General features: G+C 45.5%; 1 protein-coding gene across 1 annotated transcript; it reads right to left on the reverse strand.

The window, feature by feature from the left end:
- Positions 1 to 8,554: 8,554 nt before the first annotated feature.
- Positions 8,555 to 26,406, reverse strand: dpysl4 (dihydropyrimidinase like 4; the record flags this gene model as incomplete). The annotated part of the gene is made up of 15 exons (XM_079260956.1): positions 8,555 to 8,646; positions 9,771 to 9,936; positions 10,560 to 10,739; positions 11,079 to 11,164; positions 11,270 to 11,354; positions 14,077 to 14,218; positions 14,293 to 14,449; positions 18,068 to 18,188; positions 18,375 to 18,443; positions 18,541 to 18,621; positions 18,888 to 18,949; positions 19,030 to 19,194; positions 19,268 to 19,452; positions 19,550 to 19,638; positions 26,119 to 26,406. The coding sequence occupies 15 exons, from the start codon at positions 26,404 to 26,406 to the stop codon at positions 8,555 to 8,557; spliced, it is 1,968 nt and encodes a 655-aa protein (XP_079117082.1).
- Positions 26,407 to 27,038: the final 632 nt, after the last annotated feature.

Consider the following 27,038-nt stretch of genomic DNA (forward strand, 5'->3'; position numbering starts at 1 on the left):
CCCTCTCCTCAGGCCATTTGGTTTGTGCCAACCAACTAATTAAGCACACCAGGCCCTTGTCAGCAACATTCATGGGCGCGCCTCCATGACACTGCTGATCTCCAAGATCACCTCAGAGAGATAGAGAGAGGTTAGAAGCCAACCAAAACATATACAGAAAACAAACCAAATTAATGCATCGTTCAACTAAATAGGATCCATCTTTAGTGAACAAATACATCAACAGAAACAAAGAAATAAAGGGATATGTACATGTCCGAGTGACAAAACAGCACCTGATTAGTGAGGGGATGCCTGCATCTTCCTCACATTTCCCTCCCCTTCGGAAGGCTCCAGGTTCTCCTGGCGGGAAAGGAAGTCTGCCACTGTGTTCTGCTTCCCTGGCACATGTTGAATGCAGAACCTATAAGGCTGTAGAGATAGGAACCATCTTGTGATGCGGCTGTTAGTGTCTTTCATTGACTCCAGCCCTCTGGTCAGTTTCAAGAGTAAACTCCCTTCCCAACAGATAGTATTTGAAAGAGTCAATCGTCCATTTCAAGGCAAGGCATTCCAGTTCAACTGTTGAGTATCTGGTCTCCCGTGGGAACAATTTCCGACTGACATAAGCCACAGGCTTCCTGTCCTCTCCTTCTCCCTGGAGTAGAACTCCGCCAATGCCCCTGCGAGATGCATCTGTCTGGACTGTAAATGGCAGATTGAAGTTTGGACTCTGTAATACTGGCTCTTGGCACAAAGCTGCCTTCAAATCCTGGAAAGCTCTCTCCTGGTCCTCTTCCCAGACAATCTTTGTCTTTGTTGCCCTGGTTAGATCTGAAAGTGGTGCAGCACGTGCAGAGAAGTTCTTAATAAACCTCCTGTACCATCCAACTAAGCCCAAAAAAGACTTAACCTGTCTCCTGGTTGTTGGTCGCTCGCTGGCTCTGACAGCTTCTACTTTATCCTTCACCGGCTTAATTATGCCACTTCCCAGGATGTGGCCCAGATATTGAAGCTCATGCTTTGCCAATGCACATTTCTTGGGGTTTATTGTCAATCCAGCCTGTCGGATCTTCTGTAGGACCTTCTCCAGATGGATGAGATGTTCCTCCCAAGTGTTGCTGTAAATGACAACATCATCAAGGTAAGCTGCCGAGAATGACTCCATACCTCTCAAGACCTTGTCCATGAGCCTCTGGAATGTGGCGGGTGCACCGTGAAGTCCAGAGGGCATCTTAGTAAACTGCCACAGTCCCTGGGGAGTCCTGAAAGCAGTAACAGGCTTTGCTGCCTCAGTTAAAGGAACTTGCCAGTATCCTTTACAAAGATCCAGTGTACTGATAAACTTTGCTTGACCCACTCGCTCAATGAGATCATCCAACCTTGGCAGCGGATAAGAGTCAAACACGGACTGTGCATTTACCTTTCGGAAGTCAATACAGAAACGGATGCTCCCATCCTTCTTGATTACCAGCACCACTGGGTTGCTCCATTCGCTGGTGGAGGGCTCTATGACACCCAGCTCCAGCATGACCTCAACCTCTTCCTTCAGCACCGGGACCAGTCTTTCAGGGATCCGATACATTCTCTGCCTAATCGGAATGTGGTCCTTTAAGTGTATGTCATGTTCCACTAAACTGGTTGTCCCCAGCTTTTCCTGGAAAAGGTCAGGTGGAACAATGGACTCCAGCTCCTGCTGCTGGCTAAGAGAGAGATGAGACAGATCAAGTGCAGATGAGGAACCGCTGGTAGGTGTGAACTCACCATCCACCTCCTCCTCCTCTTCCACAGCTTGAACAAACAACTGCTGACTGACTGGGGGTTCCCGGGTTTTCCACTCTTTCAGCAGATTGATGTGAAATGTCTGTCTTGGATTCCGTCTCTCAGGTATCTCAATCTCATACGTGACTGGACTCAGCTTCCTAACAACGCTGTATGGACCTTGCCATTGGGCTAACAGTTTATTCTCAGTTGTTGGTAAGAGGAGAAGCACCTGTTGGCCTGGCTCAAAGGATCTTTGTCGAGCTCCCTTGTCATACCATGTTCGCTGACCACGCTGAACTTTTTCCATCTGGTTCCTCACCAGCTTTGTTGCTTTCTCCATTCTCTCTCTCTCATTTCTAGGACATAAGTGAGAACAATCGTTGCCGTTCTTCCTCCACTGCCCATCCAGGACTCTTGAAGTACATCAAGAGGACCCCTCACTTGCCTGCCATACAAAAGTTCAAATGGCGAAAATCCAGTTGATGCTTGAGGCACCTCTCGATACGCAAAAAGAAGATAAGGCAGCCACCTGTCCCAATCTTTTCCACTGATTGCAACAACTTTCTTCAACATGCTCTTCAATGTTCTGTTATACCTTTCCACCAGACCATCAGTCTGGGGGTGGTAGGGTGTGGTCCTTATGCTCTTTATCCCTAGCAATTTGTAAACCTGCTTAAGTGTATTTGACAAAAAATTAGTTCCCTGGTCAGTTAATATTTCCGAGGGAATTCCTACTCTAGAGAAGAGTTGAAGAAGTGCATAAGCTATCTGCTTAGCTGTGACATCTCTAAGAGGAAAAGCTTCAGGGTAACGAGTACTGTAGTCACACACCACTAGAATAAACCGATTACCTGCTTGTGTTCTTTCTAGGGGACCTACAATATCCATTGCTATCCTACTAAAAGGGACATCAATGATGGGAAGTGGCTGCAGTGGGAACTTTGGGACATTTTTGCTCCCCGATAACTGACACACAGAACATGACTGGCAATAGTTTTGAACTGTTGTATAAAGACCCGGCCAGTAAAAGCGGCTCGCAATCCTGTCATAGGTCTTTCTAAACCCCAAATGCCCTGCCCACGGGATATTATGCCCCAGATCTAGAACCTGATCCCTCAGAACTTGAGGCACTACTAGCTTCTCTGTTTCAGACTCTGCAGATTTATGATAGAGCAATCCCCCCCGAAGGGTATAACACTCTCCTACCTGGTTAGTGTCAACATTTTCCTCCTGAACAGACACTGCATATTTAAAGGCATCCTTCAGCGACTCATCCTGCACTTGTAATTGCTGAAAATCAATTGACATGTTAACGTCACATTCATCAGGATATGGCAGCTGTTGTGTCCCAACTTTTACAGTTCCAGCCATTTTCTCTAGTCTCCTCCTGCACTTGCTTTTTTTCCACCTTAGCCAGGTTCTCTGCAGGGATCTCAGACTCAAAGTAAGGCAACTCTGACCAGATATTCAGCTCAGTTTGTGTTAGCGCTTGAGCGTTTTGTGGCTTTCTCACAATCCCATCCAATTTAACATTATTTCCAGCTTTATCTCCATTTCCCAGCATCTGAGTCTGCCTTTGTGACCTTGTTACCACATTAACTGGTTTACAAGACTGAACCAACTTTTGCAGGACTGGAATATCCTGACCCAAAATAACCTGGTGTGCTAGATTCTCCACTACACCCACTGTTAACAGGTAAGTTTGTCCCGTCACCTCAATGTACACTGCTGCAGTGGGATAAACTTTATGATCCCCATGTACACAATATGAAGGCCTTGGCCTTCCAACTGACATTCACCCCTTAAAACCACAGGATGGACCAGTGTCTGCACACTACCGGTGTCTAAAAGGGCTTGAGCTGGTTTACCATTAATCTTGACCTCCATTATTTGCTGTCTACCTCCACACTGAACATTTCTATGCCCTGGTCGGGGCACAGTACAAAAGTAGGCAGTTTTAGCTTTTCTTAGGGGACATTCAGGCTTAATGTGCCCTTCCTGGCCACAAAAATAACAAACAGGGTTAACTGAGGACCTGGACTTACTGGAAGATACATTTTTCTCTCTAAGTCTAGCTAATCCAGACGCTTGACCTGGACCACCACCCACACCAGACCCCACAGACTTACCTTGGCCAACACCATGCTTATGTTGTGGGTCATAGCGAAAGGTCTTTGGTCCCCATCTCGCAGCAAGAAAGTTCTCCACTAAATCAGCTGCTTCCTTGGCAGATTGTGGATTGCGTTCTTTTACCCACACTTTCAGTTCAGGAGATAGAGAACGGAAGAACTGCTCCAATATAAGGACCTCCCCAACTTGTTCCTTTGTCCGCTTGTCTGGTTGCATCCATTTCTGATAAAGGTCTTTCAGTCTGTTATAAAACTCTCGGGGTGTCTCACCTGGTTGAATGTCTGGCTCTCTGAACCTCTGTCTGTACACTTCTTCACCAATTTCATACTTTGTTAGGATGGCCTCCTTGACTCTCTTGTAATCACATGTGTCATCCACTGCCATGGCCACATATGCAGCACGTGCTTTTCCAGTCAGATGTGGTACCAGCCTCACTGCCCAGTCTCTCTCTGGCCACTGATAAGCTGTTGCCAAGCGTTCAAAAGTAGTCAAATACAGCTCAATGTCATCTCCATCCTCCAACTTGGGGATTGCAGACTGGGCCCAACTCCTTACTACTGGCTCACCTCTAGCAAGCAACTGAAGCTCTGGTTCTTCTTCCTGCTCAGGAGGATCCATCTGGGGTTGAGATTCCCTCCCATGCTGCATCTCCAGATCATCTCTCAGATTATTGACTTGGACCTGTATCTGTCGCCATCTTTTTTCCTGCTTGACAGCTTCCTTATCCCACCTGGAACTCAGGTCATTCTGGAACTGAAGGCATCTCTGCAACATACTGAAGATAGAGTTAATATTCACAGATTCTGGCATCTCCTCCCCAGATTGTGTGGCTACTGGCAGACCTCCCGACGTATCCTCCTCTGGGTCCTCCACTGGAACACTATCGCCAGCTTTATTGGACTTAGAATTGTGTTTTGGTCCCATGTTGGCATTTATATGGTGTACACCCAGGTCAGCAGCATCACATCCCACTTCTGATACCAAGTGTAAGGTTTTAACCTTAGGGAGTGCAGAATGGCGACGTCCCCTCAGGTGCACAGTCAAAGGAAGAAGAGGAGGAAGAACCACGGGACATCAAAATTGGCAGAGCTCGATTTCTTTTTACTTAGATTTCTTTTCAGTTTCACATGCACAGACACCTTTCCCCCTTTTGTTTTCAATTCACATTCCTCCACCAGTATATATAGGCGAGAACCATATTCATTAATGCAAAACACAGGGGCGTTGTCACAAGTACAAATCTTAAAAACATACAATACAGCTTAACTCTAAACACCACTAGAAAAAGACTAAATTACCTCACACCTTATCCTTTTACTTTAATAATCAAAACAAGAAATACTAATCAACAAAAATAAAGATTAACTACTTCTTCCCCAATCTCCCCCCCCTCCTCAGGCCATTTGGTTTGTGCCAACCAACTAATTAAGCACACCAGGCCCTTGTCAGCAACATTCATGGGCGCGCCTCCATGACACTGCTGATCTCCAAGATCACCTCAGAGAGATAGAGAGAGGTTAGAAGCCAACCAAAACATATACAGAAAACAAACCAAATTAATGCATCGTTCAACTAAATAGGATCCATCTTTAGTGAACAAATACATCAACAGAAACAAAGAAATAAAGGGATATGTACATGTCCGAGTGACAAAACAGCACCTGATTAGTGAGGGGATGCCTGCATCTTCCTCACATTGGTGCACAAACATTAACTAGGAGGACAGGCACAAAAAAAACAAAGTACCTAAAATATCCAATATCTGCCGTTGGAGTTGGTATCAGTCAGAGTAAATGAGACAGATTCACCGTTCATGACGGCAACACCTCTGGCCTTGGAGTTGAGGAATGGAATACTTACATTCATTCTATCCATAAATAAATGTTTCATGCAGCAGACAGGAATCATCTCTTTCAGCACGGTGGTGTAGTGGTTAATACTGCATCAAGAAGGTTGCTAGTTCGAGCCTCGGTTTGGGGGAGGTTGGCCTTTCTGTGTGGAGTTTACGTGTTTTCCCCATGTATGTGTGGGTTCTCTCCAGGTACTCTGGCTTCCTCCCACCCACAAGTCATGCATGTTAGGTTCATTGCTATGGTTAAATCATCACTTATCACATGCAAGACGTTTTGGATTAAAAGTGTGTCGCACATGATAGATGGTTGAAATAAACCCGGGGTGGGCACCTCTGTATTGTCCCATTGATTTGCATCAGGTGTGTTGGAGCTGGGAAACTGCCAACACTTTTGGAGCCGTTGAGAACAAGAATTGCCCACCACTGATCTAGAAGGTCAGAGGAGAGCAAAATGTGTTGGGAAACAGCTCAGCATATACAAAGCATTAAAACAGATGTCTCACTCGTGCACATTTTTTTCTTTTCAGTTTATTCATGCACCTCTTAACAACACTGTAAGTTATATTCACAACAGGAACACCAGCAGATGCCTCAGTAACCATCCCCATGCACGAAACATGGCATCTTCACACGATGGCTTTCACTTCAGTACATCTGTGAGGATACAGAAAAGCAGAACCAGTCCAGTCCAGCCTGCCCTGCAGAAACACAGCCACCATGTTGGTGCCCAGTTTAAACTCCACATGCTTTCTATGCTAAGTTAACACACAGAAAACACAATCTCTTAAATGTTAAACTGCATCTGTAGAGACTTTTCCATTCTCCATCCCATAACCTTTAAGGTCATAACATGTTTCTAAGCAACAGCTTGATCCCAACATGGCTACTGTGGGCTGCATGGACACTAACCTGAGGACTAGGCTCACTGATGCTAACACTCACGCTAAGTTTGATGCTAACTGCGGACTGAATATAAGAGACGGGGACAGCCACCATGATGTCTGTCTGGAACTGGAGGTTACCATATCAGGAAAAGAGGGTGAATTTGGAGAGCAATACTTGATCTGATTGAAAGGAAATCATTTAAAGGGGATTTGTATGAAATATTGGGATTACTGTAAGAAGGACCGATGAGGCGTAGTCAGTCTGAGTAACACCACCATGATGAGTCTGTGGTTTATCAGAGACGTTGATGCCACGGGTGGTCATTAGTCCCCTTTCTGGTTGACTTTACCTCTTGGACCAGGTGGCTACACCCATTTTATAAGCAGCCCATAACGCTAACAGTGATGCTAACGCTGATGCTAACACTGATGCTAACACTGATGCTATAACAGCCAAGATAAAAACAAGTGTAAAAGATCTTAAAAAATGAATTCTTTACAAATGAGAACACTATTACAAATCAGAGCAGTAACATCACTAACTGAAGGCCCTGAACAATCACATGATCCTGATCGCCGTGATCATCGGAGCTGATGGTTTTGTTTCTGACCTGTTTTAACTGCCCCATTTATCATTTTACGTATTTCAGCTACAAACTTTGCATTTCCTAAAGATAAAAAGAAAGTTTTTACGTTAGAAACAGTCCATGCAACTGTGATGTCAGCTCATGCTAAAGGCTCCGCAGGATGGGGTCATTGGGGTGACTTCCTGTAGGGGGCGTGGCCTAACAGGATTGCTACTTCCTGGCTGTTGTTATATAAAATAGCACCATCCAGAGTCAGAAAGTCTAACTGTGTCAGCCTGATGGTTATTATGGGTTTAGACACCTATCTGACAGGGGTCGGGTTGTCTGATGACGCCGCGTTGGGACACCTGTCTGACCAACCCCAGGAAGGAAACAGCAAATGGTCATACTTGTGCTACTGATGCCGCTGGTGGTAGGGACAGAACATTAAGACCTGTCAGGACAAGTTGAAAATTATTCCAAACACAAAGCCAGCAGCAGACACAGCACTGTTGCTGGGAGAGTAATACTTTGAACATTCAGTATGCGTTACGGTAATGTTGTTCTCCTACTCCTAACTGGAGTACTTCCATAAGGGAAATGAACAGCAGATGTTATTGTTTGCATTCTGATTAAAAGGAACAGTGTAAAACTAGACGACGTAGGACAGACATACATTATGTTTTGGTGTTTGGAACCATTAGAGGACATCATTTTCATCTGGTGTTAAAGAAGTAAAGATGTCAGACATACTAATATAATAATAAAGGCCTTATAAGCATTTTCAGGATTTTTAGTACACGTGAAATCATTAATGAAAGTTTTATGAATGGTTTTGGAGTTTGTAGTTGTAGTTTACGGCAGTATATAGGTCCCTTTGGAGAAATGCTAAATGACTGTAGAATAGAATGGAATAGAATAGAGTGACAGTAGAAAGGTCAGAGCAAAGCAGGACCTTGCAAACAGGTTGCAGTGGTATCTGGTTTCAGTTAACAGCATTGTTCAGGCTTTTTTTTCAAATATAAACTATGACTCAGTACTAGCTGTATGGATGTAGAAGGTCAAGTGGTTTTGTATTAGGACTGAGCACTTCCTGGAGATTTAGGAAGCAGCTGCAAGGTTTACTGTGGCGTTCCATTGTAATTTAAGTACTATTGTTATCGGGTTTATGTGTTGCAGAAGGGTTTCTTGTTGAAGCACTGAAGTTGGAGCGTTGAGGGGTTAAGGGAAGCTAAAGACATACAGCTGAGAGTTATATAAGGTTGTACCAGCTGAAGTTAAAGGAAGTAGTGTTATATGTAGTTATGATGGGATGTGGCTGTATCTTGCAGTAACAGAGACTCTTCAATACGTCGATGAGACAGTCGAACTCTTTTGTTTTAAGACAATGATGTAATGTTGGATCGTCCTCCTGGAGGCGCCACAATCCTCTGAGCAGATCGACGGGGAATGTGGTCGTCAATTTGAGCCCCTGGACAGATAGGGAAGAAGCGAGAAGAACATAAATTCCAGAGTGTCATGAGTTTTCTTCCTCCTGTCAACTGAGCATGTTGACTGACCGGTAACAGGAGTGTGTAGCACTGTGCTGTGTGTTGCTGGTTTTTGGTAATACCCAGCTTTTTGTGTGGATGTGGAAGATGGCATTTCACCGGGGAATTACTGAATATCACTTTGTAGTTTCAGTGGACCATCATGTTTGATGTGTGTGTGACTGAGTTTTACTGTTTGATGTTGGGATGTTGTGAGGACCTTTTTGTACTCTAAGGCCTCTTTTCCATTAGTATCAGCTTGTCTCAACTCAACTCGCCTCGTCTCAGCCTGGCCCCGTTTCTTTTCTATTACATTTAGTACCAGGTCTCAAATGGGCGGGGTTTATGTGAAATCGCTGTGACATCAGTGTAGTTATACTCACCATCTACATATAAACACTCCAACAAGTCATTGGCTGAGCCAACACCAATCGTCCTCCCATTGCTCGCCGGTCACTGACCATAAATAGCATCCATTTGTTGGAACCACTTCCAGTCTGTTTGATCCACCCCGACCATTGTGGTCCTTGACCTGCCCAAAGTCACTTCTGAGCTTTTTCAGTTTCTCTCGACATGAGCTGCCACTGAGTTTGGAAGCTTTTGATAGATTTTTTTCATTTTGTGTCGCTCCATCTAGTTCCCTCTAAATCGTTTCCTCAGCAACCAAACAAAGAAACGTCTCCACCTCAGTGTTGGACCACGGAACAGACTTTTGTTGCGCCATTGCTTGTCATGTAATGTAAACAACTTTTGAATTGGAGTCGCTCTTCCAGTGATGTCACTCCCTGACCTCTGATTGGCCGCGCCCCTGACCAATAGCTGCATGCTGCAACGTCACACACAACCCGACTCAGCTCGCTGAGAACCTGGGCTGAGGAGTTACAGAAAAAGTAGCGGTAAACGGGTCCAAAAGCCGAGTGGAAAACCCACCAAACGGAGTGGAGGCGAGTTAAGTTCAGACAAGCTGATACTGACGGAAAAGGGCCATAAGACTCCCTTTAGGGACGATAAAATGACCTCACTCAGGCCATAACGATGAGTGATCGGTGAACTGCAGTCATCTTACCTGCCAGAGTGAATCCCGACTGGTGAAGGTTTCGTGGGCCGGTTGGCACTTTGGGACAGGAGGGCCCCCTGGTGGTTGGAGTAGGTGGGACAGACTTTGTCATGCTGATGACATCATGGACCGGACCGTCATAGTTTCCTCGGGGGACACCGCGAGCCTCCGCCATCTGACACAGAAACACAAAGCTGTCAGTAACTATCAGCGAAATCAGCTGATCAGTGGGCTCATCAATCAGTCTATCATCTGAAAACGGATCCTTGTTAGAGGTTAACGGTAAAACTACAGCTGGACTTTGTCGTTACCTGTGATGAAGCCGCTGCTACATTTCCTAGCTGAGCTCGTTGTCGGTGGTTAGCTGGTGATTAGATTACCACAGAACAGACCAGAATGTGGTGGGAATCCTTCTGATGGACTCCAGTCATCTCCTCAACTTGTTTCATCAGCAGCTAGTTATCTGTGGCTATCTGTTTAATCAGCTGCTAGTTATCTGTGGTTATCTGTTTAATCAGCTGCTAGTTATCTGTGGCTATCTGTTTAATCAGCTGCTAGTTATCTGTGGTTATCTGTTTAATCAGCTGCTAGTTATCTGTGGTTATGCAGTGATGCCACTGCTAGTTAATTGTGGTTATCTGTTTAATTAGCAGCTAGTTAATTGTGGTTATCTGTTTAATCAGCAGCTAGTTATCTGTGGCTATCTGTTTAATTAGCAGCTAGTTATCTGTGGTTATCTGTTTAATCAGCAGCTAGTTATCTGTGGTTACCTGGCTAAGCAGCGTCTTGTGGAGTTACCTTGCTACGGGCTTTTATCCTCTTGTACACGGTGTCGGGGAAAGCCTTCCTCGGGATGAAGCGACCTGAACCTTCGGTCACGCTGAGTTTTCCTTCCTCCAAAACAACCCGACCACCACTGATGACCACAGATGGAATGCCTCGAAACTCCAGACCTTCAAAGATGTTCACTTCCACGGTCTGCACAGAGGAGAAAGCATCTGTTTCTGATAAGAAAGATGCGGTTTGACTGATACATAAAGCAAGTTACTGGTGTCTCCCTACCAGACTCAGACTGGTAAGAAGTCTTGTTTCTTTAGTTTTATTTGTTGTATTTGCTAGACTGGTTGCAGTTTTTATTATTATTATTATTATTATTATTATTATTAATGCTCAATTGTCTCTTTATCACTTTATTGCTTGTGTTTTTAATGTTTCTACCTTTTTGGTGTTTTTTTTTATTGAAAAGCGTTTTCTGGTTTTATCTATAAACAGCTCTGTGTAAATAAAGGCTGCTCATTTACATGATTACTAACTTACCAGGTTATGAGACTTCGCAGAAATGGTTCGCGTCTCCTTTGGGTTCCAGATGACAACATCAGCATCAGATCCAACAGCGATCCGTCCTGAACACACATGAGTTGGCTCAGATTCCTCACGGTTACAGAAATCAGCTCTGAACGTGATCAGAGTTCAGATGTTTCAGAGGACTTTCCTTCATGATCTCATACCTTTACGTGGGTAAATGTTGAAGAGTTTAGCAGCATTGGTGCTCGTTACTGCCACAAACTCATTCTCATCCATTTTCCCTGTAGACTGCCCACACACACACACACACACACACACACACACACACACACACACACACACACACACAAACACACAGTATGAATAAAAATAAATCTAACAAGAAAATATTCTCTTGACGTGAACAGCAGATTTTACTCATAAAAAGGGTTTCCATGAATCAGTCAATGTTTCTGCATCTGCTGGAAGTTTTTCTGCCATCCATCTATCCATCCATCCATTCATCCATCCGTCCATCCATCCGTCCATCCAACCATCCCTTCATCCATTCATTTGTTCATTCATCCATCTGTCCGTCTGTCCATCCATCCATGCATCCATCCATCCATCCGTCCATCCAACCATCCCTTCATCCATTCATTTGTGCATCCATCCATCCATCCATCCATCCGTCCATCCATCCGTCTGTCCGTCCGTCCATCCATTTTCTACCCCTTATCCAGGTTGGGTCTAGGGGGTTGCTGCCTTAGCAGGGAAGCCCAGACTTTGCTCGCCCCAGCCAGCTTGTCCAGGAGGATCTTGAGACATTCCCAGTCCAGCTAAGAGATGTCAGGGGTCTCCTCTTGGTGGGACATGTCCAGAACAACTCCTCTGGGAGACATCCTGACCAGATGTCTGATCCACCTCATCGGTTTCCTCTGGATGTGGAGGAGCAGCAGTTCTACTCTGACCTCCTCCTGGATGACGGCGCTTCCATCTCTAAGGGAGAGTCCAGACGCTTGTATACAAGATGTGGTTCTTTGGGTCTCTGCAGCAGGTGATCACAGGTAGATCAGAGGAACTTATGAACGGTGAATCCAGATCGTCTCCTTTCAGCTCAGCTCCTTTTCACCAGGACAGACCGATGTAGAGTCCACATCACTGCAAACACCCATCCACCTGTCAAACTTGCACACTATCCTTCCTTCACTCATGTACAAGACCCTGAAATACAAGACCCCCTCCAGTTAGGGCAGTACATCCCACCCTTTACCAGCTGAGGATAAAGCTGTCGGATCAGGATGTACCGATTCTCATCTCAATTGGTTCATATTTGGCTGGGAATCACTCTCACTGGATATCACACCCCAATGAAGCCAACGGAACCACATCATCTGCAAAGAGCAGAGACCTGATCCTGAGGTCACCAAACCAGATATCCTCCACACCCTGGCTGATCCTAGAAATTCTGTCCATAAAAATTATGAACAGAATCTGTGATAAAGGGCAGCCTTGGTGGAGTCCCAACCCTCATTGGAAACTAATCCAACTTACTGCCGACAATGTGGACCAAGGTCTGACACCTGTCGTACAGGGACCGGACAGCCCATTCAAGAGGAACCAGTACTCCAACAGCAACCCCTACAGGAGTCCCCAACAGACATGGTTCATTCTTCTTCTCCCACAACCACCAGTGGAGTGCTTGGGCAAACTCCCGGCCCCCTCCAAGATCCCGAAGAGGATCTAAAACTGGTCCACTGTTCCACACCCAGGACAAAAACCACAGTGCTCCTCCTCAATCTGAGGTTCAACTATCCAACGGACCCTTGTCTTCGGGACCCCTAAATAGACAAAGGATGTTCTGATGCTGTTCTTTTTCCATCTGATACTGATTCCCGTTCCTGGTCATCATTCACATTTTATGATGTATACATAATAAAATATGAATGATGTATTATAACATGTTTAACACATGAAAACATTGATTGATTATTAAGTGAATACACTCAGACTAAAGAAATTCCAATAGATAAGTCCTTGGAATTGGATATATAGTGAATGTTTTCCACAGTGGGCAGGAGCTGATCATCCACAACAATACTTTCTATAACTTTGCCGTTATTATGTTGGCTTTCTGGCTTTCTTTCCTCATGTTTGTTAAAAAGAAAGAAAAAATGTCTTAATTTGATTCGCTTTTCCTTTAAGGAAGCTTCTCGTACTCCTTTCCTTTATGCAATGGCAGCCCAAATGCAGATCTGGCAGCATTCATGTCGCTTTCTGACACTTCAACACTCCATTTTCTAATGAGGAATTGTGCCGAATGGCCAACAGTGACTTACGTGTAGCTGCTTTTTTTTTTTTTTTTACTACCAACTCAAAACAATTGCCACACAAGACTGCATGACTTCATGCATGGTGCACTTGGGAAAAAAAAAATATGATGCTGTTTCGCTGGTATCGGATGGACTGATCCCAATCCCTTTACTTTTGTCCATCTCTAAAATAGACTTTTTATTCAGGGGTCCTGAGAAGGTCTTGAGGTCCTGAGGGGTCATCAGCCTCCTTGTGTGATCCCCCTGTGGTTGGAGCACACCTTCTTGTCCTTTTTCTTGAGGAGTGGGATCCAACCCAGTCTGCCAGTCCAAAGGCACTGTCCCTGATGTCCATGTAATGTCCAGAAAATGTCCCTGATGTCCACGTGATGTCCATGCAATGTCCCCGCAATGCTGGAGAGGCGTGTCAGCCAGGACAGCCCCACAGCATTCAGGGCTCTAAGAACCTCCAGGTGGAACTTTTTAACCACTTCAGCAACCTCAAAGATAGGAGAGCCCTCCCCAACCCTCACTCCCACCCCACCCGGCTTCCCGTCGGACGTGGATTTAGGACATGTTTGAAATATTCCTCCAACAGCCCACAACGTCCCGAGTTGAGGTCACCTCTGTGACAACCACTTCCAGCAGACACATAAGATGTCTGATCCATGGAGCCCAGACAGAGTGGGACCAGGTGACGTCACCTGACATCATCTCACCACGGCTCTGTCCCAGACCACCGACATCCTCTCCTCGATGCCGTTGGTTCCCTCTGGGATCAAAGTGAAGTCGTCTTTCCCAACAGCTTTCTGAGCGGTGGAGAAGCCGGCTTGAGCACTGGATGTCACCTGGAGGTCTCCACTGGGAAACACAAGCACCTGTGAGATTCACCTGGATGGTTTGAAGTAGACAAGGAGGCGGGGTTGTTTACTCACCATGCTAACAGAGAGGTCAGGTACTGCGGGGTGGAAGGATCTGGGTTGAGAGGTGGGCTCATGACAAAGGCAGCAGCCACAGCCCAATCTTTGGACCAATAATGGGAGCCATCACTAGCAAGACCAGCGGTGATTGGCTCCCCATAAACCACCATGCCTGGAAACAGTATAATAGGAAAATTTAGGTTAATTTCTCGTTAAAAAAAAAAAAACCTTGATTGATGGAGAAGTTTGGAAATAACGGGCCAGAATCTGAGCTCATGCTGACTCCTCCCATCGGATGTAACTCAGGGACTTAGGTAATCATTTGGAGTCTGTGATGGCAGGACCAGAACCAGAACCCACAACAGGGCCCAGCTTAACTAAAGAACCCGGCTGTAACGGTGTGTTCAGACCAAACGCGTTTTGAGCATCAAGAGCGGCAAGTTGCCATGTAAAGTCTATGTGGAGGCGCGGCAAGGGGGCGTCGAGTTTTCTCGCGTCGCGCTTTTAACGTTTTGAGCATTGGCGTTCCGCACAGAACGCTCGTCGAGCTTAAAAAACTTCTTAAATTTTCGGCGAACAGACACAGAATCTGATGAAAATTGCTAGAAGGGGACTTTAAGAACCATTAGTAGAACCATGTCCTGCCTTGTCTAGAACCACAAACAGTATGATGTCGACAACAAAGTCCAAGTTTGTTTTTATATCACAATTCAACAAAAGGAGGATTTATAGTGCTTTACAGAAACATAAAAACATTTGAAGATATGAAGCTAAATTAAAACTTAAAAACAAAAGAAAATGAAAGACATCGGTAATCATTAGATAAACACGTGATCAAGTTTAATAACTTTAGGCTTAGCTTAGCTGGACTTTTAAATACAGGTAAGTTGGCGAGACGACCCGCATTTCCATTACTTTTCACGCGTCCCGAGAATGAACACGCTTGCCCACATTGGTACCAATGCTTACTTTTCTGTGTTTAATCTGGCATGACACAGCCTGTCCAGCTGCTTTGATTGACATGAATGTCAATCAAATTAGGAGGCGTGACTTTATTGGAGGTCCAGAATTCCCCCACGAACTAAAAGCAACAAGAAGCAGGGAGATGACTGCGGCAAGAAAAGTGCCTTTACAATGTGAAACAACACAGAAAATCTGACTCACAAAGAATGGTTCCTGCTGATTCTCCCACACAAGGTAAGAGCTGCTGAACTAGCAAGTGTTTACCACACTGTGCACCACTCCCGGTGTGGGAATGAAATAACATCAGTCATGTTTCCAGATTCTGATAGCAAACAAAATGTCAAGTTGTACAAAGGCAGCATCCATAGTGACAGATGTGCTTCACCTGTCTCTGCAGACATCCGTTTAGATGAATTAAAAACATTGTTGGTTCAAGATCTCCCAAGAGACAAAAAGCCCATGTGACCCTTTTTTCAGTGGCTTCAGATGCATCTAATCATGAGACAACTAAACTGTCCCTATGATCTCCGAGTTGTTGGACACCAGAGCCGAGACTTTACAAAAGTCAAGGATCAAGGATCGAGAGAAAGTTACTTTTAAATAAAAATATAGAATGTATATAAGACATTTATGTTTTAATATTAACTTTAGAACTAAATGGCAGAACAGAAAATAAAAGCACGTCCTATATGTGGAAAGGAACATTTAAAAAGAAAAAAAAGAAAAAACACTTTAAACCTATTTTAGACACTATCCTAATACATGTGATTCTCACATTGTCCCACATGAAAACATCTTTGTCCCATGTGAGTGGGAGCGGTGAGTGGGGATCTGGTCATACAGGTGGGTCATCTGGAGTTAAATACAAAGTGTTTCAGCTGATGGGAGCCTGTCTGGGAGTTTCTTCCAGCTTGTCCATCTTTACTGTCGACTGGGTACAGATACAAGACCGCTCCAGGTGACCTGAGGGGTCTGGTAGGTTCATACTGGGTCAAGAGGTCATGTATGTTGGTGCCGAACCATTCAGAGCTTTAGAGACCAGCAACCAAACTTGAATGTGTATCTTCTGATGGACAGCCAGCCAGTGTAAAGACTTCAGAACTGGACTGATGTGGTCCCTTGTTTGGTTTTGGTGAGGACAGGAGAGGTCTGAATGAGCTGCAGCTGTCTAACAGATTTTTTTTTTAGTTTTGTTTTATTCACGTGCAGAAAATTTGGACACATGCAGTTATTAATCTGCTCAATGCATTTAGCAAGAGCCTGTGCAGGGCTGGGGTCTCCTGGTGACACTGTAATATAGATCTGCATAGCTGTGGTAAGTAATTTGTTGATCTTTATGACCCGTGCCAGAGGAAGCATGTAGATATTAAACAGAAAAGATCCCAGGAAAGAACCTTGGGGAGCTCCACATGTTCTCTGCTCAGATTTAAAGTTACCTAATGAGTAAAAGTACCTCCTGCTCTCTAAGTACTTTTTGAATCAGTTAAGTACGGTACCAGAGAGGCCCACCCTGCTCCTCAGTCATTTAAACAATACATTTTGATCAACTGTTTCAAATGTAGTACTGAGGTCAGTTCAAACCCAGAGACAGTTTTACCCCATCTGTTTGCAAAGATATGTCATTAATGACCGTGGTCAGAGTGGTGTGGTGCCGAACAAAACACAACCTCATAGCTGTTGTACTGTCTTGAAAAGTCACTAAATGAGAAATGGTAGATTTCTAGGACCATGTCAACAACCATGTTTAAAAATCCTGTCTGAAACCACATCTACAATATGTCTAAAACCATGAATACAACCACGTGTAAAACAATGTCTACAAGTGTCTGGAAACACGTCTAGAAACATGTCTACAATCATCTCAAAAACCATGTCTAGAAAAATGTCTAAAACTGTGTTGAACCGTGTCAAAAACCATGTCTGGAACCACATTTATGGATGGATCCCCGAGATATTGCTTCCTCATAGTGCACTAAGTCTGGTGTAGGGGTCTACGGTTTGCCTGAGGGGAGGACGTGAGTGTTATATGTTTTATCTATGTGGGTGTGTGTGAAAACATGAGTGGATATGTTCGACTTTGGGTGAGTTATTGTGAAGACTTGTTTTTAACTTTGTTTTAGTTTAGCTTTTTATTCTGAAAAGCAATTTGTGCTGCTTTTGTATGAAAAGTTCAATAGAAATAAATACTGATTGATTGATTGATTGATTGATTTACAGCCACGTTGAGAACTATCTCTAAACCATGTCTAGAATGGTGTGTAAAACTATGTATTGTCTTGAACTATGTCTACAATCATGCCTAAAAGTTCAACCATGTCTAGAATCTGTCTAAAACTATGTATCTAAACCATGTTTAGAACTAAGTCTAGAACTTGTCAGAAACAGTCTAGAACTGGTTTGTGGACACACAAACCATGCCCAAAAGTGTCGAGACTCCTTCGTGTAATATTACATCTAGAATCACGTTTTCACTGTGGCCAAGACCAATTTCGAAAACTGTCTGTAAAAGAGTCCAGAATCATGTTTGGAACCAGGTCTAAAGTCGTGTCTAATACTATGTCTAGATAAATGTCTACTACATGTAAAACCATTTCTCCCACCATATCCATATCCCATGCCTCCAACCACAATCGTGTCTCGGATAATGTTTAAAACATGTTTGGAATCATTGATAGAACCATATCTAGAACTATGTTAAGAAACTGTAATATCGTGTCTAGAACGACGTCTACAACTATGTCTAGAAGCCTTTCTAGAACTTGAGGCTGGTGCTGGTTGCGAAAGACAAACTGTCTGTTATGGTCTATTAAAAATGAAGATGTACCACCTCTCTTCCTGGCTTTGGCGATGACATCAGCAGCTGACTTGCTCATCACCTTGGTAACATACAGCGGGCAGTTGACCTGTTTGGCAATGGTGATGGCTCGGTACACCGCCTCCGTCTCCACCTGGACATATGCACACCTGTCAAACCCAGCATGACACTGCAGACCATCAGGTGTTCACTGTTCTGCTCTGACAAGGATTCTGTCCACCGCTTCACACCTGCACTGCAACATCTCCAGTCATGGTCCAGAAGGTCCTGTAGCACCTACCGTGTCCAGCAGGGCTCAGGTGTGTTCAGGTGCGCTTACCTCTTCAGGGTGAGATAAGACGTGTCCTTCAGGTCCAGTGATGCCCAGACTCAGAATCTTGTTCTGCTCCTGAAACACAAACCAGTTCACACAGGTTCTGTTTCCCCATCTAAATCAAATGGAACCAGTTTACACATGGCTGGGTCCATTTTTCAGGCTGAATTACCTCATCAATGATGTCACCATTCTCAGCGTGGATCTGAGCGATAGCACCAAGATCCCGAAGGACCCCAAAGGCCTCGTAGAGCTGAGGACAAAAGAGCAGGAAGTGTTTCACCAGATGGACCAACACACAATAACAACAACATGAACAACAATAAACACACAATAACAACAAACATGAACAACAAAATCTAAACAATAAAAACAGCAATAAACAATAACTACAAGAAACTATACCAAACATTGAAAACAACAAACAATAACAACTGACAACGACAAACATTCAAAAGAACAACAACAACAAACAGTAACACGAAACAATAACAATAACAAACAGACTGTGAGATCCACCTGAGAGTCAGAACTCTGATATTTATCTTTGTAGGCCATGAAGAAGAGGAAGGAATTCACACCTGAAAAACAGTGATCAATAAATCAGCCAAATAACCGACTAAACCTTTGTCTTCATCAGTTATTGATGATCAGGCCAGACCTTTGTCCTTGATGAGCGTCTCCAGCTCCTCATACAGTCCATCATGCCAGCGCGTGATGTCCAGGTGGAGGGAGAAGTCACAGCACACCATCTGCTCTGCCGTCTCCTTCCAATGATCAAATGCTGACAGTAAACTAGTTCCCGGTTCCACCAGAACATGGTCGACTGCAGACACAACCAGGTAAATGTTAACCTGTCCAGAACCCAGACGGTCAGTGTTTATTGACTGATCACTGACTGATGGTGGTGGTTCCTCCAGACAAAGCGGCTCTTGTTCCATGGTAGAAGTCGTCGGCCGGGTTCAGACCTTTCTGTGGAGCGAGCAGGTTGGTGTTGGCATCGATTCCTCCAGGAATCACCAGCTGACCATACGCATCGATCGTTTTCACACCAGGAGGGACGATCAAGTTTTCTCCGATCTGTCTGATGGGACATGAAGATGTCAGAGAAGATCACCTGGTGTTCTCAGAATACGCCTGGTGTGCAGAATGTCAAACCTGATCCATCACGACAAACGTACTTGATGGTTCCGTCCTCAATGAAGACATCCGCGTAAAAAGATTGGTCGTCGTTGACAACCTTTCCTCCTTTGATGATCAGACGGTCACCCTGGAGACAGAAAGGATGCTGAGCAAGTCCACACAAGCATTGAAGTTGTGTTTGACCTGCTAAAAATACTACCAGTTAAATGAGGGTAGTTAACCATGTTACCATCCATCCTTAATCCATCCATCCATCTATCATCATCCATCCATCCTCCATCCATCCATCCGCCCATCATCTATCATCATCCATCCATCCATCCATAACCCACACATCACTCCATCCATCCATCATCATCCATCCATCCATCACCCACACATCCATCCATCCATCCATCCTCCATCCATCCATCCACCCATCATCTATCATCATCCATCCATCCATCCATAACCCACACATCACTCCATCCATCCATCATCATCCATCCATCCATCACCCACACATCCATCCATCCATCCTCCATCCATCCATCCGCCCATCATCTATCATCATCCATCCATCCATCCATCACCCACACATCCATCCATCCATCCATCTATCATCCATCATCCATCCATCTATCATCATCCATCCATCCATCACCCACACATCCATCCATCCATCCATCTATCATCCATCATCCATCCATCTATCATCATCCATCCATCCTCCATCCATCCATCCGCCCATCATCTATCATCATCCATCCATCCATCCATCATCCATCCATCCATCCATACATCCATACATCCATCATCCATCCATCATCCATCCATCCATCCATCTATCATCCATCCATCCATCCTCCATCCATCTATCATCCTCCATCCATCCATCCATCCACCCATCATCTATCATCATCCATCCATCCATCCATAACCCACACATCACTCCATCCATCCATCCATCCATCTATCATCATCCATCCATCCATCCATCCTCCATCCATCCATCCATCCATCCTCCATCCATCCATCCGCCCATCATCTATCATCATCCATCCATCCATCCATCCTCCATCCATCCATCCGCCCATCATCTATCATCATCCATCCATCCATCCATAACCCACACATCACTCCATCCATCCATCATCATCCATCCATCCATCACCCACACATCCATCCATCCTCCATCCATCCATCCACCCATCATCTATCATCCATCCATCCATCCATCCATCACCCACACATCCATCTATCATCCATCATCCATCCATCTATCGTCATCCATCCATCCATCCATCCTCCATCCATCCATCCGCCCATCATCTATCATCATCCATCCATCCATCATCCATCCATCCATCCATCTATCATCATCCATCCATCCATCCATACATCCATCATCCATCCATCCATCCATCTATCATCCATCCATCCTCCATCCATCTATCATCCTCCATCCATCCATCCACCCATCATCTATCATCATCCATCCATCCATCCATAACCCACACATCACTCCATCCATCCATCATCCATCCATCCATCCATCCATCTATCATCTTCCATCCATCATCCATCCATACATCCATCATCCATCCATCCATCCATCATTCATCCATCCATCCATCCTCCATCCATCCATCCACCCATCATCTATCATCATCCATCCATCCATCCATAACCCACACATCACTCCATCCATCCATCCATCATCATCCATCCATCCATCCATCCGCCCATCATCCATCCATCCATCATCCAACCAATCATCCATCCACCCATCCATCCATCTATCATCATCCATCCACCCATCCATCCATCTATCATCATCCATCCATCCATCCATCCATCCACCCATCCACCCATCCATCCATCCATCCATCTATCATCCATCCACCCATCCATCCATCATTCTTCTTTACCTGATCATGTTATTTATGTCTGTTTCTTTTCATTCATTCCCTCCTTTTCAGTAATTTATTTGTTTTTATATGAATAAACTTTGGTTTTCAGGAGCTGAGAACTCAAGTTTCCACCTGGAACCACGGCGACAGCCACACCTGCTGGTTCTGATCCGTGACGTGACGCCAGTAAACTGGGTCGTTAATATTTGAACACTAATTGTCCCACTGTCCCCTGAACACAACCCTACTGGAGTAACCACAGCTGCAGAACCAGCCAAACCACCACCACTCAAGCCACAACCGAACCGAACCGAACCGAACCGATCTCAGCACCACAGGTCAGACCGACATGAGGAACGCTTCTCGGTTCGGCTCGGTGTTCTGGGCCTCTGCCTCAGCGGGCAGCGCCACAGCGGTGATTGACAGGTGGAGCTGCAGCATCCTGCCTCCCGGCCGGCTCACACCGGGTCTCTCGGCCCGCTTGGTTCAGTTCGGTTCGGCTTGGACCTACCGCAGGTCTCGCGCTGCTTTTCTTGTTCTGGAAGGACATCCTGATCGATCTCGTCAGCCAATTGATCCGTTCACACACATGCACGCACGCACGCGCACTCACACTTCTACTCGGCTATTGTTGCTCCATCACTTGTGACGTCACAATTTCCTGTGTTAAACTTCAAATTAAAAGCCTGGCAAACAAGCTTTTTTTGTTTGTTTGTTTGTTTGTTTTAACTTAAGAGTCTGTAACAAGGCAGCACGTGCACGATGTCACCACAGTAGGACCAGATTGGTCCAGATTGTTGATTGAAGGTGAATCTGTGATCGGACCAAGGCAGCAGATCAGGGAGAAACGTTCTTATTGATTAGTTTGTTTAAAATTGGAAAGATATATTGCTGTCTTGCTGCTGTGATATTATTTTTTAACTGTTTCCTCATCCTTCACTTCCTTCTTCTCTTCTACTCTTCTAATATTGTGGTGAATCAATCCACCTCTCAGCGATCATCTGAGTGTTTCTCTCTGTTCTGTGTGTTAATCGATCAGCTAAGATTCGATCAGCACCAGGATCAGCTAAGAAGGAAACCAGCATTCACTCAGCTTTTTAGTGATCATATTTGAAGAAGCTACAGTTATGTGTCTCATGAATCTGTCCCATGCAACTCGACTCATGTGAATCAGTCTTGTCTACCAGTTTCATGTGGATCAGACTCGTGAATCAGAGCCAAATGAATCAGTTCCATGTGAATCAGAGCCAAATGAATCAGCCTAATGTGAATCAAACTGATGTGTGTCAATCATTTTATCATCATGTGAAGGTAACAATAATGTAGAAATATAAAGAAAAAATCAGTTGATGATATGTTTAATCTTCAGTTGTTTACTGTTGTTGTTTTCTTTAGTCTTGGTGTTGTTTACTGTTTTTTTATATACTTTGAGTTATGTTGCTGCAGGACTTCTATTTCCATGATAAAATGAAACATGTTTTTGTCCAGATCATCAGTTTTATCAAAGCTTCTTCATCAATATCATCAGTCGTCACATCTGCTGCTTTTTATGACAAATGTTATCACCATGGAAACGGTTGGTAAGATTATGCCGGAATAGTTCTGGATTATGATCCAGGTCAGTGGTCATCAACTGTGGTCTTTGAGATCCTCCATCCTGCAGGTTTTAGTGTTTCCCTGCTGCAACACACCTGACTCATACTGGTTTGTTTGCAGAAGTTGGCATGTTGATGGAGGTAAGAGGTGTGATGTCACAGGAAACATTAAAACCTGGAGGATGGTGGAGATAATTTACACCATCTAAAAGTACATTACATGCTGCATTCACTGACCACAGGACGTCTGACGCTTACCCCAGTCACCAATTCTATAGTCTACCAAAACAGAAAACCAGACCTCCACCTGCTTCGCCTCAGAAAACCAGACCTCCACCTGCTTCGCCTCAGAAAACCAGACCTCCATCTGCTTCGCCTCAGAAAACCAGACCTCCACCTGCTTCGCCTCAGAAAACCAGACCTCCATCTGCTTCGCCTCAGAAAACCAGACCTCCATCTGCTTCGCCTCAGAAAACCAGACCTCCATCTTTCATCTCAGAAAACCAGACCTCCACCTGCTTCGCCTCAGAAAACCAGACCTCCACCTGCTTCGCCTCAGAAAACCAGACCTCCACCTGCTTCGCCTCAGAAAACCAGACCTCCACCTGCTTCACCTCAGAAAACCAGACCTCCATCTTTCATCTCAGAAAACCAGACCTCCATCTTTCATCTCAGAAAACCAGACCTCCATCTTTCACCTCAGAAAACCAGACCTCCATCTTTCACCTCAGAAAACCAGACCTCCATCTTTCATCTCAGAAAACCAGACCTCCATCTTTCATCTCAGAAAACCAGACCTCCATCTGCTTCGCCTCAGAAAACCAGACCTCCATCTGCTTCGCCTCAGAAAACCAGACCTCCATCTTTCATCTCAGAAAACCAGACCTCCATCTTTCATCTCAGAAAACCAGACCTCCATCTGCTTCACCTCAGAAAACCAGACCTCCACCTGCTTCACCTCAGAAAACCAGACCTCCACCTGCTTCACCTCAGAAAACCAGACCTCCATCTTTCATCTCAGAAAACCAGACCTCCATCTTTCATCTCAGAAAACCAGACCTCCATCTTTCATCTCAGAAAACCAGACCTCCATCTGCTTCGCCTCAGAAAACCAGACCTCCATCTGCTTCGCCTCAGAAAACCAGACCTCCACCTGCTTCGCCTCAGAAAACCAGACCTCCATCTTTCATCTCAGAAAACCAGACCTCCATCTGCTTCGCCTCAGAAAACCAGACCTCCACCTGCTTCACCTCAGAAAACCAGACCTCCATCTGCTTCGCCTCAGAAAACCAGACCTCCACCTGCTTCACCTCAGAAAACCAGACCTCCATCTTTCGCCCCAGAAAACCAGACCTCCATCTTTCGCCCCAGAAAACCAGACCTCCATCTGCTTCGCCCCAGAAAACCAGACCTCCATCTTTCGCCCCAGAAAACCAGACCTCCATCTGCTTCGCCCCAGAAAACCAGACCTCCATCTTTCGCCCCAGAAAACCAGACCTCCATCTGCTTCGCCCCAGAAAACCAGACCTCCATCTTTCGCCCCAGAAAACCAGACCTCCATCTTTCGCCCCAGAAAACCAGACCTCCATCTTTCGCCCCAGAAAACCAGACCTCCATCTGCTTCGCCCCAGAAAACCAGACCTCCATCTTTCGCCCCAGAAAACCAGACCTCCATCTTTCGCCCCAGAAAACCAGACCTCCATCTTTCGCCCCAGAAAACCAGACCTCCATCTTTCGCCCCAGAAAACCAGACCTCCATCTTTCGCCTCAGAAAACCAGACCTCCACCTGCTTCGCCTCAGAAAACCAGACCTCCATCTTTCATCTCAGAAAACCAGACCTCCATCTGCTTCGCCTCAGAAAACCAGACCTCCACCTGCTTCACCTCAGAAAACCAGACCTCCATCTGCTTCGCCTCAGAAAACCAGACCTCCACCTGCTTCACCTCAGAAAACCAGACCTCCATCTTTCGCCCCAGAAAACCAGACCTCCATCTTTCGCCCCAGAAAACCAGACCTCCATCTGCTTCGCCCCAGAAAACCAGACCTCCATCTTTCGCCCCAGAAAACCAGACCTCCATCTGCTTCGCCCCAGAAAACCAGACCTCCATCTTTCGCCCCAGAAAACCAGACCTCCATCTGCTTCGCCCCAGAAAACCAGACCTCCATCTTTCGCCCCAGAAAACCAGACCTCCATCTGCTTCGCCCCAGAAAACCAGACCTCCATCTTTCGCCCCAGAAAACCAGACCTCCATCTTTCGCCCCAGAAAACCAGACCTCCATCTTTCGCCCCAGAAAACCAGACCTCCATCTTTCGCCCCAGAAAACCAGACCTCCATCTTTCGCCCCAGAAAACCAGACCTCCATCTTTCGCCCCAGAAAACCAGACCTCCATCTGCTTCGCCCCAGAAAACCAGACCTCCATCTTTCGCCCCAGAAAACCAGACCTCCATCTTTCGCCCCAGAAAACCAGACCTCCATCTTTCGCCCCAGAAAACCAGACCTCCATCTTTCGCCCCAGAAAACCAGACCTCCATCTTTCGCCCCAGAAAACCAGACCTCCATCTGCTTCGCCCCAGAAAACCAGACCTCCATCTTTCGCCCCAGAAAACCAGACCTCCATCTTTCGCCCCAGAAAACCAGACCTCCATCTTTCGCCCCAGAAAACCAGACCTCCATCTTTCGCCCCAGAAAACCAGACCTCCATCTTTCGCCCCAGAAAACCAGACCTCCATCTTTCGCCTCAGAAAACCAGACCTCCATCTTTCACCTCAGAAAACCAGACCTCCATCTTTCACCTCAGAAAACCAGACCTCCATCTTTCGCCTCAGAAAACCAGACCTCCACCAGTTTCACCCAAAACAAAACAGAAAACATCTCTTGTCTCTGTATGAAGACAAAGCAGACAACCATCAGGAGCACCTACAGCGAAAACCCCCAGCAACAGCATGATGAAAGTAAAACAGCAGTAACCAGCAGGATGACCCATGAAATCCGACATCCCCTATCTCAGTGACAACCCCCCTTACCTTAACCCTTCTGGGTCAACAACGCCACCAAACATTCTGTTAAATTTATACACAAACATGTTTCTGTCACAGGTAGAAATCTGCTATTTGGACCTCTCTCTTGCCGTAGGTTTCCAGGGCGTGTCCAGAGGGAAACACCAGCATCTGGCCTCCTTCTCTTGTTGCATTTCCCACATCTTGGCGTTCGGTTCTGGGTTGAATCACTCTGCGTTGCTGCATCTGTGGACTGAACGACTCAAAGTTCAGCGTTTTGTTCTCGAAAGCTCCCTCGATGTTGCAGAACATCCCTCCATACTTCATCCGAGGACGGGGGGAGTCAGAACCCAGCCGGGAGAGGAGAGAGGAGCAGTCATCCTCCTTACAAAACCCTCTCTCAGACATCCTAGAAAGATGTGATCTGACTGGAGGTGAGGACAAGAAGATGAGGAGGAGAAAGAGTCTGCGTGGCTAGAGATCTGGGGCAATGAATGTGAAGACAAGACGAAGAGGGGGAGGAAGAGGAGGAGGAAGACAAGTCTGGTTTGGCTAGAGATCTCAGGCAATAAATGAGAAAACAAGAGGGGAGGAAGAGGAGAGGAGGAAGGGCCTGGGTTGGCGAGAGATCTCAGGCAATAAATGAAGGGAAAGGAGGAAGAGGAGGAGATGAAAAGGAGGCCAAGGAGGCGAGGAAATGTGACCTAAACCTGACACTGAGGGGAGATGACCATAGGACAGAAGAAGAGAAAAAACATGATGATGAAGAGGAGGAAAAGACCCCATCAGTCTACTATAGAGACAGTGGTCCCCATAAGTCCACTATAGAGACAGGAGACCCCATAAGTCCACTATAGAGACAGTGGTCCACATCAGTCCACTATAGAGACAGGGGACCCCATCAGTCCACTATAGAGACAGTGGTCCCCATAAGTCCACTATAGAGACAGGAGACCCCATAAGTCCACTATAGAGACAGTGGTCCCCATAAGTCCACTATAGAGACAGGGGACCCCATAAGTCCACTATAGAGACAGGGG

The sequence above is a fragment of the Telmatherina bonti genome, assembly GCF_933228915.1.
Source record: "Telmatherina bonti genome assembly, chromosome: 21".
Lineage (NCBI taxonomy): Eukaryota > Metazoa > Chordata > Actinopteri > Atheriniformes > Telmatherinidae > Telmatherina > Telmatherina bonti.